The sequence below is a fragment of the Hemicordylus capensis genome, chromosome 5 (assembly GCF_027244095.1).
Source record: "Hemicordylus capensis ecotype Gifberg chromosome 5, rHemCap1.1.pri, whole genome shotgun sequence".
NCBI classification, from domain to species: Eukaryota; Metazoa; Chordata; class Lepidosauria; order Squamata; family Cordylidae; genus Hemicordylus; species Hemicordylus capensis.
In genome coordinates this window covers 133373090-133388600 of record NC_069661.1, presented here as the reverse complement: position 1 = coordinate 133388600, position 15511 = coordinate 133373090, and the positions used below count along the sequence as shown (strand labels likewise).

The 15511-nt window shown below is 42.9% G+C and overlaps 1 protein-coding gene across 4 annotated transcripts in view; it reads left to right on the top strand.

Annotated features, from left to right (window-relative positions):
- FBLN1 (fibulin 1) overlaps positions 1 to 15511 on the top strand; it is a 139306-nt gene that overhangs the window by 84490 nt on the left and 39305 nt on the right. Inside the window, exon 15 of one of the 4 annotated variants that reach the window (XM_053254876.1) lies at positions 8188 to 8632. The exons of the other annotated variants lie outside the window; for them this stretch is intronic. Coding sequence (XP_053110851.1) covers positions 8188 to 8542 — 355 coding nt within the window. The 3' untranslated portion in view covers positions 8543 to 8632. Of the gene's footprint in view, positions 1 to 8187; positions 8633 to 15511 lie in introns of those variants that run through there. 4 annotated transcript variants of the gene reach the window in all.

The window sequence follows — 15511 nt, the reverse complement described above, 5'->3', positions numbered from 1 at the left end:
TAGAGCTAACCTTATATTCCCTTCATAATTTTCCATGTGTAGATCATGATCCCCCCCACCCTTGGAACTGGTTTTTCCATTTTCTACAAATAACCCAATATTTGTCATTAAAAAAAAAAAAAAAGCTCTGTGACTCAGAATTAAGCCACATTTTATTATGAATGAGAAGAGAGGGGGAAAGTACACCCCCAAATGGTAAACTAACATAATCAGAAATGAGATCTAGGAGTAGTGGGGTTTTTTTGTGGGTTTTTTAAAACAGTAATTGTTTATATTTCAAGTTATGTGGCTAATATAATTACAGATTACTGAGGAGTTACCAAGAGCTTATTAGAACTCCTGTGCTACAGGAAATTTTCTCCTGCCCTGCTAGTTCAGCATTTGTTTTCCTTGTATAGCTCCGAGCTACTTAGATTTCATCCACAGTGACTCCTACAGATAAGTGAATAGAATAGCATCATGTAGGAAAATCCTTTGGAGAATGTTGTGGATTTGGACTCATCTGTCAGTGGCTTTAGTTTGTTGGCTCCCCAGCCTTAACTCTCCCTACGGTATGCCATCCTCTACCCATAGAAGTAGCAACAGTTTTCAGTTAGGTCTAGAGGGTACATTGGGCTTTTATTGCTAATTGCTTATAACCTTTGTGGTACATGACCCATGACTGAACTTTGGCCATCAAAACCAGTTGTATATCCAAGCTACTCTTTGTGGCTACAGGATGGAATCATTAGTACACATTTAAGTAAAGCCACAATGAAGTATGTGGTGGATATTGTGGGATACCAAACAATAAGAGATTGATGGTTTCTAAACAATCCTAACTTCCCAGCCATAGACATATCTATTGCCAACAAATATCTTTCAGAATCAGCAGAACAGCCTTTTTCATTTCCCCCCTAATTTTTCTTTCTAACATTATTCTTAGAACTTATCCAGAATGCCCTTCGCATATTCTCCATGAAATTCTCAGGCAAAGAAAATGGGGGTCAGTTTCTGCAGTTTTTGTGGGGAAATTCTCTTGTACCTTGCATAATTGTGAGGAACTGGGATATCCAAACTAGCCCCCATTGCACAGTGTAAACTGTGGTTTAAATAATCGGAATGGGCCCTCTGCCGTTACTTTTGTAGATCCAAATGGCTCCCATTCTGAGTCAGCAAACATTGCCAGGGGAGGGCATTTGGCATTTTCCAGGGGTGGCCATACAACATGTTCAATGTTTTGTGTTGAGGCAACGTACTTCTGGTTAGAGGGAGCAGCAGTTGTGCTTTTTCAAAAAGCCTGTTTTATGCGGAGCACATATCTTGATTCAGACGGCATAAAATCACACCACTGCTGTAGCTGTGTACAGCCAACCGAAAGGGTGGAAGTCCTGCCCCTGCTGTGTCAATCACTCTCATGCCCTGCAGCTCACACTTACAGTGGGCCTAGTCTGAAGAGGGAAGAGCTCTACCCCAGCGGTGGGCACTTGCGTGATTGCGAAGCTGAATCAATCCTGCATCACAATCATGGAAGCGTCTGCCATCAGGGGTAGGGAGAGAAGTGTGAGCTGTAAGTGTGAGTGGCAGGGCAGGAGAGTGATAGACACAGCAGTGGTGGGACACCCCCCCCCCGACTTGCGCCGCTGTACACGGCTACATTAGTGGTGCGATTTTATAATATCTGAATCAGACTCATGTGTCTTTCTTTTCAGGGCATTCTGTGGCAATAGAAGCAGCACTGGAAATGCTAGACCTCTTTCTGGTGGTCACTATTTCCCCAGCCCACCCGCAGAAATCCCCTCAGGATTATGTCCCATCATTGTGTTGCATCATTCCAAGAGCATTCCCAGACCAACAATAGCAGTCAGATGGAGCCTCCTGCTAGGAAATGGCCCAGCACTTCCAGCACGGCATCTGCCACTGCCTGCAAAGGCACAGCATAAATTGTAACAAAAGAGAAAAATTACTGCTGCTGTTGCTGGAACCAAGCAGCAGTAAGTTGCCTCCCTTGAAACTTTACAAGAATTTCTCACCCATGCCTAAAGTCTCTCTTTTCATTTTTTTTTAACCCTTGAAACCCTCAAGTTTCATTGTTTCGAAGGGATTTTTTTTAATCAGCTCTAATTAAACTAAATTACATATGTGCAAAAAATGGGCCCATGATATGTAGATATATTTATACCTTCTCAAAAACGTGGTTTAACTCAGTGATTCCCAAATGATTTCTTCAACAAAAGGGACTAAAATTTATGGAGCATGTATCTGCCGCGCCCCCACCCCCACTTTCTCTGTGCCAAAATTGGGCAATAGCATCATCCTGAGGGAGGAATAAGGAGGCACTTTGCAGCTGACTAATGGAGAAAACTCCCAGGAGCATCACCGTGCAGTGCCCTCCCTGAACTTCGAGCTGAAGAGGGGAGGGGGATTTGCCAAAAGGCAGGGTTATCTAGGCTGCTATTCGAGGAGCTAATCAAGAAAAGAGAAGTGTACCTTTTTGTGTTCCTGAAAAGAATTGTGTGCCAGCTGTCAAATGTCTGGGAAACACTTGCTTAAATATATAGGACTATTTTTATGAATTGAATTGAATTGAATTTAAAATATGTATATCCTGCCCCTCCAATACACTACTGCTTGGGGTGGCTACATATATAAGGTGTTACACTGTTACTCAGAATGCTGTGTGGAGGATCAGGTTGGTGTAAGAACCTGGTCCCTGATGAACAAATTAAAGTCAGGAACACATTATTGGCATCAGCTTATTTTAAGCCTAGCCAACCCACCTCTGCACCACAAAACACTCTGTGCAAATGTAGCAGCTCTCAAGAGTTGTGGTGGTGGTGGTGGGGAGCCGGCGTGGTGTAGTGGTTAGAGTGCTGGACTAGGACTGAGGAGACCCGAGTTCAAATCTCCATTCAGCCATGATACTTGCTGGGTGACTCTGGGCCAGTCACTTCTCTTTCAGCCTAACCTACTTCACAGGGTTGTTGTGAGGAGAAACTTAAGTATGTAGCACACTGCTCTGGGCTCCAAATGCAATAAAATAAAATAAATAAATAATGTCTAAAAAGAAGAGTTCCAAAGCTCAGGCCAGCATCAGCACCAAGTTTCCAGCTCTCGGACCAAGTGGAGGCTCAAGGGACTGAATGCTCCTCCATACCAAAAAAGACATTCCTCCACAAGGAGAACTAGCATATTAGGGATAAAGCCACACTAGGATCTTTCTGTTTTCTATGCACAGAGTTGTTGTTGTTGTTTAAATAATTGTCTTTATGGTGGAACATTCAATTATGAACATCCTTCCCCACAATCTGAAGTGACACAGCCCACAAACAGGTTTCTCATCTTAGGGGAGCCCAGCAAGGTGCAGTTGCCTCTGGTTCCCCGCAGCCTGATCATGCTTGTTTCTCCCTCCCCACCCCAATCCTGAGTTAACAAGAGCCATGCTGCCTACAGGCTAGCCACTCATCAGGTAGAGCTGTGCCAGCAACATAGACAGATATATCATCTAAGAACACTGGTGTAGCTAGGGCAGAGGAGGCTTGTGTTCACCCCTCTCCTCAGTGGCCCCTCAGAGTGAGGGAGTTGTTTATGTTTATTATTATTATTATTATTATTATTATTATTATTATTACTACAACATTTATATCCTGCTCTTTCTCCAAGGAGCCCAGAGCGGTGTACTACATACTTAAGTTTCTCTTTTCACAACAACCCTGTGAAGTAGGCTAGGCCGAGAGAGAAGTGACTGGCCCAGAGTCATCCAGCTAGTATCATGGCTGAATGGGGATTTGAACTCGGGTCTCCCCGGTCCTAGTCCAGCACTCTAACCACTACACAGTGCTGGCTTTCTTAATGAAGACAATAGGGAGGGGTGGAGCTTGGGGGCCCTCAGGAGCTGGGCGGCCCAGGTTCTTTGAACCCAACTGCTCATTTATAGCTACACCTATAATTCTCTGTCTGAGAATTCACAGAGTACATTTTCTTGTATGCTACAGGCAGCTTAATGGCTTAAGCCACTTGATGGTTACTATCACCTTCTTGTTGTATTTCCTCCAAAGTAGGAAAAGAGGGCTTATTGGCAGTCTCGTTTCTAAATATGCTATGCTATCTACAGATGCTATGCCCTGTGAATAATGTGGAGGATAATGTCCGTTTCTGTGTACTGGTTGGGGTGTGATAGTGGTGGGTCTGCAGGGCAGGATTTTTACATCCCCCCCCCCCACTTACATTTTAAAAGGAGATTTCCATTATTCTTCCCCAACAGCATTTTCCAGGCATTGTTCCTTCATTTAGAAGCAAGTACTACTGAGTTTAACTGTGCTTACACTTTTATAACTGTAAATATGAAATTTTCAGGGTCAGTAATCAAAATGCTACTTGAAAAGGTCTGTGTGAGACAATGAGCTCATCCAGCACCACCCGAATGACTTGGGCTCCTCCCACTTTGTATTAGCTCTTTTAGTTACATACATCATGTAGTATTCATTATTTAGTAGTGGTCCTATTTTGTGCTTAAATACCTTTTAGTATCTCCATATGTCTTTTAATGTATCACTATGCACTTTGCATTGTAACCATCTCCTGTATTTTATGCTGTTCTATGACCGTAATAAAGATGATTGATTAATTACTTGAAAAGGTACTTGTAATCCAGCCCAACATCCTTTTTCTCAAAGTGCCCAGGAAGATTCAAAGAAGTGCAGCAAGGAAATCCCACAAACCATTCCTACTCAGCACCAACAAACCACTATTCTGGGGTAGATTGCCCCTGAACATGGAGATTCTACATGAGAGCCAAACTGCCTGTGAATTTCTTGGCTGTGGGTGGAAATGGTTTTGGGGGTGTCTTTGCTGCACTTCTTTAGGGATTCCTTTCATGAGGTCTGTGGTCTCAATTTACAGGTCTTTATTCAGAAGTAAGCCCCAGAGAAATCAATGGGTTTTGTCCCACTCAGTAATTTCCCCCCTATGTTTTACTGAGGGACTGGTAGGATGGGAAAATAGAGTCCACATTCTTGCTTAGTGTCTCTGCTGGTCCTGATTCCTATGTGTGGTTACTCAGAAATAAGTTCCAGTGAAATCAAAGTTGACTGACTTCTCAGTAGCTTATTCCAAGTTTTGCCGAGAGGCTTTGCTTCCACCTGTGGTGTGGGTAAGAGAAAAAGGGAGCAGAGGGAGAAAACAAAAGCCCATAAAAGGAAAGGGAGTAGGGAGGGAATGGTTATTTAACTATACATATGCCAGAGTGCTCATAGATTTTTTTTAACAAGCAGCTATTCTTGGAATCAGAAAATCACTCGCTAGAACTTGCCAAGACTTTCCCCTCCCAACACTCGCTTCAAGACCCTCAGTGAGCAAAATTATTGATTTTACTCTGTTATGGCCATTTTGAACACTCATTGCTTGAAAACCATTAGATGGATGTTTTTCAAAAGGTATTATTAATCCAGCACGGAACTGAAGTTTTGGATAAAAAGTAAAGAGACATTAGATTTTTAAAAAATACATTAACTGAGCTGAAAACCATTTGCCAACACTCAGAGCCCTCTCTTTTTAGGAATTAAAATTTAAAACTGCATATCTGCATGGCAGAATGTTGAAACAACTCCTCATCTTAACTATATTGGCACTACTGTGCCAGTATAATATCAAATTGATGAAAACAAAAAAAATTTAAGACCACAGCTGCAGATCCACACTAAAATTAATCAGGAAGAGTAAATCATATCGGGCAGAATTGCATAAGCAAATAGTGCAGCTCTTCTCACGGTCACGGAGAAGAGCTCCAGGGCTGTCTGTGGGGAAGGATGGTTTCGTTTACCTTCCCTGCAGACAACCGGTTGCTGTTCCCTGGGCAGGCAGATCGCCCACCCAGATAAGCAGCACCTCTCCTGCGGTCCGCCCGCAACTCACCCGGCAGCTCCAGGGGTCAGGTGCAGTGCACCTCCCCCCGAGCCCCAATAATTCACCATGCAAGTGCGCAGTGCATTACTGGGGATCCCCATTCCCCCGTGTGTGTCCACCGTGGCTGCAAGCTGTCTTGAGAGACACACAGTCCAAAAAAAATGAGGTCAAGGGAGCGCTTGCCATGTATCCACCGGGATTGGGCCCGATCCCGTGGTTCACACGAGTTGTAAAACCCGGCTGGGCTCCCTTTGCCTGGTTTTCCACGCTCATGTGAATAGCCTCAGTGTTTAAAAGGCAGGAAAATACTCCCCGAACAGGGACAAGACATGCTTCTTGGGGCAGAGAGTTCTGCAATCTGGGGGTTGCCACACAAAAGAGCCCTTCTTTCATTACCACCAATCATGCCCTCAGCTGATCATAAAGGATGAGCAGAACCTCCATCTATCCATCTAATTTATACACCACCTGATACCTACATCTCCAGGCAGCGTACACAATCCAAACCACAACATCGAAACAAAAACAAACAAAACGCTTTCACAGAATAAAAGCAATTAAACTATTCACAAATCGAAACAATAAAAAAACAATTTCATAGAATAAAAGTAACCAACAAATTAATTTTAATTAAAGGCCTGAGAAAACAGGTGTCTTATGGATCTTTTTAAAAGCAATCGGAAATGGAGAAGCTCTTATATTGCTAGGGAGTGCAGTCCAAAGCCCTGGAGCAGCCACAGAGAAAGCCCATCTCTGAGTTGCCTCCAGACAAGCTGGTGGCAACTGTAACTGGACCTCCCCAGATGATTTTAATAGGCGGCAGGGTTCATCACAAATGAGGCGCTCTCTTAAGTACCCTGGAAGGTGGTCTCTTAAATACCCATATGGGAGGAAGTGGTCACTAAGGCATCCTGGCCCCAAGCTGTTTTAGGGCATTTTAAACTAGCTGAAGTTTCCAGTCACTGTTTAAGGGGGCAGCTTCATATAGAAAACACTGTAGTAATCTGATCTTGATGTAACTAAGGTATGTGTAACCCTCTCTGGGAACCAACAAAGCTGACCAAAGGCACTCTTGGCCACTACCACCCTTGCTCCCATTCCAGGGTTGCTGTTGGGTAAGAAGCAGTTCTCCAGGATCTCAAACTGAGGTCTTTCTCAGCATTGCTACCTTGGAGCAACTCAATTCCCCCCCCCTCTCCAAAATGAAAAATAATCTTCACCACAACACATATGCACACACTTATGGAGTAGAGAGATCTCCCCACCACTTGAGATTTCCCTGATTGTTCTCCTTTTTCTTCACATACAGCTGAATGGAGTGAAGAGAAGTGGCATTTGCTCCATTCATTTATGTGGAATGAAGGAAAAGGGCTTACAACCAAGACAATTAGAACAGTGGACAATTGCCTCCAGACTTCATGATGTGTTGTGCCAAGACTATGCTTTGGTTTAAGTGGGGGAAAGAACCCGAATTGGGTGCAAATGAGCATGCAGCTATCTTGTTTATAAGATAGCCAGAAAGTTGGTCATGGGTAAAAACTGTAGGAGGGTGTAGCTGAGCAGATCAGAAGGTCCAGCATGGTCATTCTCTCCCCCCACCAGGGGAAGGCAGCCACTTCTGGGTGACTTGCCCTGGGTAGTGTGGTGGTGGGTTCCTTAAATGCCAGTCCAGCTGCAGTGCAGAGAGGGCCGGGAGACTGTGGGGAATGGCAGGAGCATCCATATGGGGAGTGATACAGGGGAGGCTGGGAAACGGCACGGGGATGCCTGGGGACTGCAGTTCCTCCCAGAGCTAGAGCTTCCTGACCCATTGCAACTCTCTCATTATCTGAAGCATCAGGAATGCACCCAAATAACAATAGAATCACAATGGGCCAGGAACCATCTTAGTATTATAGCTGTCTGTAGGAATGGACTAGCTGAACAAAAGGCTGGACATTTATTAGATATAAAACATATTGGGACAAACCAGTTCCCCTCATCGGCTTCAGGGAAATTGAATGAGCAGGCTCATTAAAAAAATGCCAAGGCATAGGACATCCAGGTTAACCTGGAGCTATTAAAATTCTGCTGCCACCTTTGGGCTGGGCTGGCCCTGGTGCTACCAAGGATTGAACCTGGGACCTTCTGCATGCAAACATGAATTCTGCCATTGAACAATGGCCCCTCCCTGGTCATGAATAAGTTAAACGAGTCAAGGTATCCTTGGCTTCTCCACCATGCTCCCCTTTCCTCTTTCCTGCTTGGAGAACAATGGCTAATCCTTCTCCTTTGTCTTGTCTTGTCTTCTCGCTTTTCTTGCAGTCGTTGTGAGCGCTTGCCTTGTCACGAAAATAAGGAATGCCAGAGCCTACCCTTGAGAATAACTTCTTATCACCTCTCTTTTCCTACCAACATTCAAGTTCCCATCGATATTTTCCGCATGGGCCCTTCCAGTGTCATCCCTGGGGATAAAATTCAGCTTTCCATCATCAACGGGAATGAGGAGGGGTTTTTCACCACAAATAAAGTGAACAGCCACAGTGGTGTAGTGTCCATGCAGCGGCAAATCACAGAGCCCAGAGACCTCCTCTTGACGGTCCAGATGCAACTCTCCCGCCATGGAACTGTCAGCACCTTCATTGCCAAGCTGTTTGTCTTTGTCTCTGCACAACTTTGATCCCTCGCATGCTGGCATGCTCCCCTCCCCCATCCTTGGCAGTGACTTCTTTCTTGCCATTTTTAAAATAAAGTTTGAATGATATATCTATCACTGCATGATGCATTTTCATTTTATTTATCATTATCTATTTTTCTGTAACTTTTTTTAAACATTCCAGCTTACCTGATCTTTTTTTAGACATGTGGATGTGCTCTGCATGTAAGTAGAAAGAGATCAACCTGTTGGTGAGTGCCCAGCCTTTCCAGACAGGAACAAACAGTTATACATCTAAGCTGGTGGGGTGGTCTTGGCTCAGTCTGGACTTCAGGGCTTCCCATCTATCTCCCAGCATAGCCCCTCTCGCCAAGGATGCCTCCTTTTTATGCACTTCAGCTGCATTCTGCTATTTAAGTCAAAGCTTCCCCTCCCCATCCATTATGAACAATAGAATATTTGGCAATACACTCTCCACTTCTGCACTGATTCCCAGACAAGGGACTCTTTAACCACACTTCCTCTCATTCAGTTTGCCAAGATCTCCCTTTGTTCAGTTTGCCAAGTTTGCACATGGAAGTGATAGGAAACTCTGATGGACTCTGCTGCTGCTCTCTCGCTCATACACGTTCACTTTACTCATCTCTCAGCATGAGTGGAAGTAGGTTAATTGGCAGACTTCTTTAGCCCTTATCAGTTGAAAATATGGCATCCGTTAAAGCAGTTGCTGACCAGGGCTTTATGACAACCTAACTTCAGTAGGGATGTGCATGAATTGATTCTTTTGATTCGATTTTTGCCCAAATTGAATCATCCCTGATTTGTTTTGTGCCTGATTCTGTCCCCCTGAATCGTCCTAGATTTGATTTGGATTTGATGCATTCACATCAGATTCAGATCGATTTGGACAGCTTATAAAGATCCTAGGGGAACCAAATTTAGGAGGTGGGTAGGTACCCATGGCTGCCACCTACCACCAAAAAATTAAATCAGTGGGGCACTTTGTTGAATTTTAATGATTTTTAAAACATTTTTACTGATTTTGCATATTTCTGCCATGGGAAATAATGAGGATTCAAAATCACCATATCCTAACCCTAACATGGATCTCCAGCTTTTTTTTTTAAAAAAAAGCTAAGCTCTAGCCCTTGTAGAAGTGGAGTTATGGAACAAAATGTGCAGTCACGATTTTTCAAGTGTTTGGATTCTTTGGTGTATAATAACTTTTCCTCATAATGAATCCCTATGAGGATTCATTGCACACCTTCATTTCTTCTGTTCATTTTGACTGTCATGCCAACTGTCAACTGCTATGTGCCAACTACAACCCACTCCCCACCCACCCCGCACGCGCAAGGCAGTGGAGTACTATTTTTATTTTTAGGAATATTGAAGTGTTTAGATTCTTTGTTCTCTTCATTACACACCTTCATTTCTTTTGTTCATTTTGACCCCACTGCTTTGCAGGTCAGGGCGGGGAATTTGTGGCATCCCATGTGCCAACTGGGTACTCAGTTTATATTTTAGGATTTTTTGAGGTGTTTAGACTCCTTGGTGTGTAATGAATCCTCATAGGGATTCATTATGAGGGAAAGACACTTGAAAAAATTCCTAGAACATAAACTGAGTAGTACACCACTGCCTTGTAGGTGTAGTTGGCAAATAGCAGTTGACAGTTGGCACTGCCCAAAGAGAGTCAAAATGAATAGAAGAAATAAAGGTGTGCAATGAATGATTCCTCATAGGGATTCATTAAGGAAAAGTTATTATACACCAAAGAATCCAAACACTTGAAAAATAGTGACCACACATTTTGCACCATAACTCCACTTCTACAAGGGCTAGAGCTTAGCTTTTCTTTTAAAAAAAAGAAAGCTGGGAATCTAGGGAAATTAATAGGAGGAATCAGAATCTTGAATCGATTCAAATAGAATCTGGCACAATTTGATTTGGATCCAAATCTAGCCAATGGACCACAGGGGTGATTTGTTCTGTCTCCAAATCACCCAAATCAGCTAGATTCGGGTACAAATGGATTTGTACTCAAATCGATTCACACATCCCTAAACTTCAGTGCATCCTATATATTTATTCATAATGCCCAGACTAGAGCCATCTAGACTTCACAGTTAACATTTCAGTCACATGAGCCAAATAAGTGTTTCTATACTAATTAAAGCTTGGACTTTTTTCTTCTTCAGTGTGGATCAAGACGTAGCAAGGAACTCCTTTGACTAGTATAACAGCAGATCATCCCAATAGTTCAAAGTTCAATCAGATCAGGGGTGTAGCAAGGTTGGAGTGGGCCCAGAGACAAGATTTTAAAATGCTCCCCACCGCCGAAGCTCAGCTCATGAAGTAAAGAAATCTTAAATGAGGCTGAATAGTGGTAACAAAAAGCATAGTAATATATATATCCTACATTATTTTTTAAAGGTTTTGTAAATTGTGGACGAAACAAGTCATTTAATGGTGCTAGAGAAAGACATGCTGGTAGCTCCAGGTCTTAACACTCGCATCAATTTCAGAGGATGAATACAACTGAAGGAAGCCCTGGCAGGTGCGTGGCTGGGGGAGTCAGTCATGTGACTTGCCTCAGGTGGGGGCCAAGGCAGTGGGCCCCCAGACAACTGTCTCCCCTTGCCCTGTTAATAGTTACGCCCCTGAATCAGATGTACTAGTTGGGATTGCATCTCCCTAGATATGTGTGCTCAACCTATTTCTGTTCTATGAACACAAGATGAAATTCAAAGGGGAGCTGACTACATTCCTGTGCATCCTTTTAGAAACTTGCTCCTATATACCTCCCAGTCAGATCCAAAGCTCTTGGACACCCAGAGATTTGCACTACAGTTGTAAGCACTGGCATCCTCACTGCTAGCCTAGATACTGCAGTGTGTGTGTGTGTGTGTGTGTGTGTGTGTGTGTGTGTGTGTGTGTGTCCGTCCCACCTGCCAACACCTCAGGGGCAATAACTGCAAGTGAGTTTGAAGACCTAAGTAGAAGCTTAAGTGGAAGAAAAGAGGTGGTTTGCTCAGTCTCACCAGTCACTCTGAGTAACTACTACTCTGGTGTCAGTGCCACCTGCAACTCTGCCTCCTTTCCTCTACGTCCCTTGTTTGCTTGCTTCCTGCCCTGGCCCATGTATGGTTCATGGTATATAGAGGTGCCGGATAATCCTCAAATATGACACCTCAGAATCTTACAAACTGTCAATATTCAGGCACACTTAACAATCCTTCAACATAGAGAATACTGTTCTTCAAATAGAGCTAGCCTGAATTTTAAAAATAGCATCTAGTAGCAATGCTGGACACCAACCCTATGCAAAAGCTGCACTTTGTTTTAATGCATTGCTCATCTGGAACGAAAAGAAATCATGTGAGCAAATGGAAGGGACAAAGAACAAGCAGCATATCTGCCAATTTCAAAACTGGTTCCAGAAATTCTTCAGGTCAAATTGGAAGATGGGTGTAACAGAGCAGAGATAACCCATGAAAGAATAACGAAATGAAATGCAAGAAATCTCCCTATGCCTACATTTTTAAAGAATTATTATTGTTCCCACTAGGACCACACTCCAGCACTGTGTTATGTGCATTAAATCCATTAGTTTGGATCATGGTTGTGTAGGACTAATTTTTATTGTCAACACTATCAATTCACTCACCTTAACTTTCAGCCTTCCAGCATTTAAGCAGATAAACACCTCTCTGTATTTGTTACTCTTCAAATGCCATTTTTGTGTATAATTTTTCCTTTGATACTTCAGTTATTTTGACTGGCTCTCAAACTAATTTCTGTGTACTTGTCAATACCTTCTACATCATCATTACTTTGGAGACACAGAACACTAAAAATGCTTTCTTACAGGTCTGTCCAAAGAGCTGCTTCAATAATGCCCAAGGGTTTGGGTTTAGGCATGTCCAGTGGGATTTCTGATTTAGTTGTTAAACAGATGGCCATTGTATCCTATCATATAACAAGGTTTTTAAAGTTTCCTCTGTGACAGCCAACAGGGATTTCCGTGTGTTCAACAACACAGCCTAAAGCTCCCTTGATAATGAGGTTGTGCACACAACCCAACAGCAAGCCTTGGGGATAGGTAGGTGGGGGAGGCAGGCTCTTACCTGCCTCCTCCCAGACAACTGGCAATTATGCCTCACTTTGAGGATCGCACACCCATACAAGCAGTGTGGTGGTGATCAGCAGAGCAGGGAGCCGAAGGAGGAAGTCCTCCGGCATCCCTCAATGCATCAAGCCAGAAGCGTGGTGCATTGAGGGCTCCTCCCTCAGCCAGGCACTCTTGCTGCCTGGCTGTGTGTGTGCATGGGCTGCCTTCAGCCTACACACACAACCCCGAACCTGGGGTTAAGGGTGTGCTCATACCCTTTAACCCAGATTAAAGCCTGGCATCAATTTCTGGCCTTGAGGCCGAGGCAGCACTACGATCAGGCTCAATCTCGGTGGTGCACATGGGTAGCCAAGCCCAGGAATAGCCTCACTGTGTAGCTAGTTGCACTGTTCTTTGTAACCCAGCCTATATTTTTAGATGTATACCTAACAATTTTAAATATGATTCTGACAAACTTGTTACACACTTTGGAGAGCCAGGATTGGCTGTAGCTATCTTTTGATTGTACATCAGTGGCAAACCCAGGAGTTAAGTAGTCCTTCATTTCCAAGAACAATACATGACATCTGTTTAGATATGGTGAGATTCATTACATGATCAACTATACATGATGAGACCCCAGCAAAACAGAGGCAGAACCTGAAGTGAAGAGTAGTTTGGAAGTTAAATGATGACTTGAGCTACAAAATAAGGAACACAAGACTGACTCAGCTCTGTATTGTATTGTAATGTTTTATTGAAGTATTCAATTGCACTTCTAAGATTACACTGTAGCCTAGATTAAATCATATTTGACCGGTAAGCCTATATTGCAGCTAACTGGAACTCTTAAATAGGCATAATTACATATCGCCACTGAACAACTTTCAAGCTGAGTATGCAAACAAGGTTTTGAATACCACAAGCTCATCTGAAATTGGAGAGATATAGCAAAAAATGGAATAGCAAACAAAAGTGCCAGGGAGGAAGGATAAATATTGGAAAGTGTTCTGTGTGTGTGTGTGTGTGTGTGTGTGTGTGTTAAATCTAAGTTGGGGACGGTCATTTTTTAATCTTGACCAGATCTAAAAAGCAAACAACCCCACTCCACCCCCACCCGCCATACACTGAGTTTAGCAAAGGGAATAAATGCTGATATAATTTGGACAGGAAGAAACCTATTTCTTTCCTTTCATTTCTATCTATCCACCTATCTTTTTTTTTAAAAGTACATATTCTTCTAAGAGATTCGGTCTGATTTATTTTGATATGCCTCTCTTCTCTCAATAATTGCTGATTGTTCAGGATTTGAACTGCTGGATTATTATTCTTTCCATTGAGTTAAATATGACAGTCTTCCAAAATCTTAAAGCATATATGGAATTCCCCAAATCAATAATAATAAGTACTTAGACTGCAAATGGGCCTTAATGTTCATGATACCAATGATGCCATGTTTTTAAAAAGTTCTCCCTCAGTTTCATAGCAATAAAGTTAAAGGACAAAAGGAAAGGTTGTGCTGTTGAGTCGGTGTCGACTCCTGGTGACCACAGAGTCATGTGGTTGTCTTCGTTTACTAGTAATGTTTTCCCCAACCCATTGCCATAAATGTGGTAAAATGGCACCTGCCCAGATCTTTCTTTCACCAGGAGTTGTCTTCCCAGAGATAAGCATTTGGTAAATTTGTCCTGTGAACCCTCTACCAAATTTCTGATACAAGAAATTTTCAGTTTAGTTATCCACATTTCCATACTAAAACAAAAGCTGGGTGCTAGATTTAGAAGTATTGACAGAAATGTGATAATACAGAATAATATTGAGGAGTCTTGAGGAAGAACAAAACAAAATTGATGATTATTCCTGGGGCACTTTCCTTTATGTAAGAAGCCTTTGGGGGGAGCATATCTTTAGTATAGGTTAATAAATCATCACAATCTGTGGAAAAAAATCCTGTACAAACACTTCCTCTAGTCAGCTGATAGTGTGCGGGGTGTGAGTGTGTCATATGTATACTGTTAGTGGTAAAGCTATTCATAAAATGTTTACCTATGTTTTCTACAACTCCCATGTTCAACTTATTACTCAACTATGATAAGGTTTGAAAATGCCATGCAGTATTTCAGAGTCCTCCCTTCTAAATCTATTGAAAAATTGATGTGCATAGTCTTACCACTTTGTGGGTCAATTCTACCCCTATTTACATGATAAAGAAAACAAAAAAATGCATATAAAGTATTAGGAGTAACAGTGATCCTGCAAAATGCTGTTTAACTTCTGAGCTATTTTTAATGTCTTCATATGGTTAGACTAAAACCTATTCTTTCCATTTCATGTCAGAAAGGTGCACAAAGGAGGAAAATACTGGCCAACATCCAGACTAATGAAGCATTGATGCAGAGAACATGCAACATGCACTATGGGGGAGAGGCAGTTTTGATCAAGCTCCCTTGCTTTCTGTTGGCTGCATGACCATCAGAGACATAAGGCTTGTTCACACAATCATATGGGGGTGGGCTGGAAGGAAAGCATGCTCCTACTCCATGCCTCCCAGACAACCAGAACACTCATTTGGGTCTACATACCCAACCCCGCCATATGATTAGGCTGCCACACACTCTGGTATTGTTAAAAAATGGAGTTGGTCTTCCAGATATCCCACAATGCATCACACAAGCACTAGAGTGGCATCCCTTAGTACTGCAGCAGCTCTGCTATGCCTGGCCCTCTAGCCATAAAACTCTTTGATAAAGATGGCCACTGGCGCTGGGAGGGGCACGCAGATGTCCAAAAAGAGTTAGGACACCAGCTGTTTTCATGCTACATCAGTTTGGATCAAGGTAGAAGAACAGGGTTACTGGGTTTGAATGGGATGGGTAGGT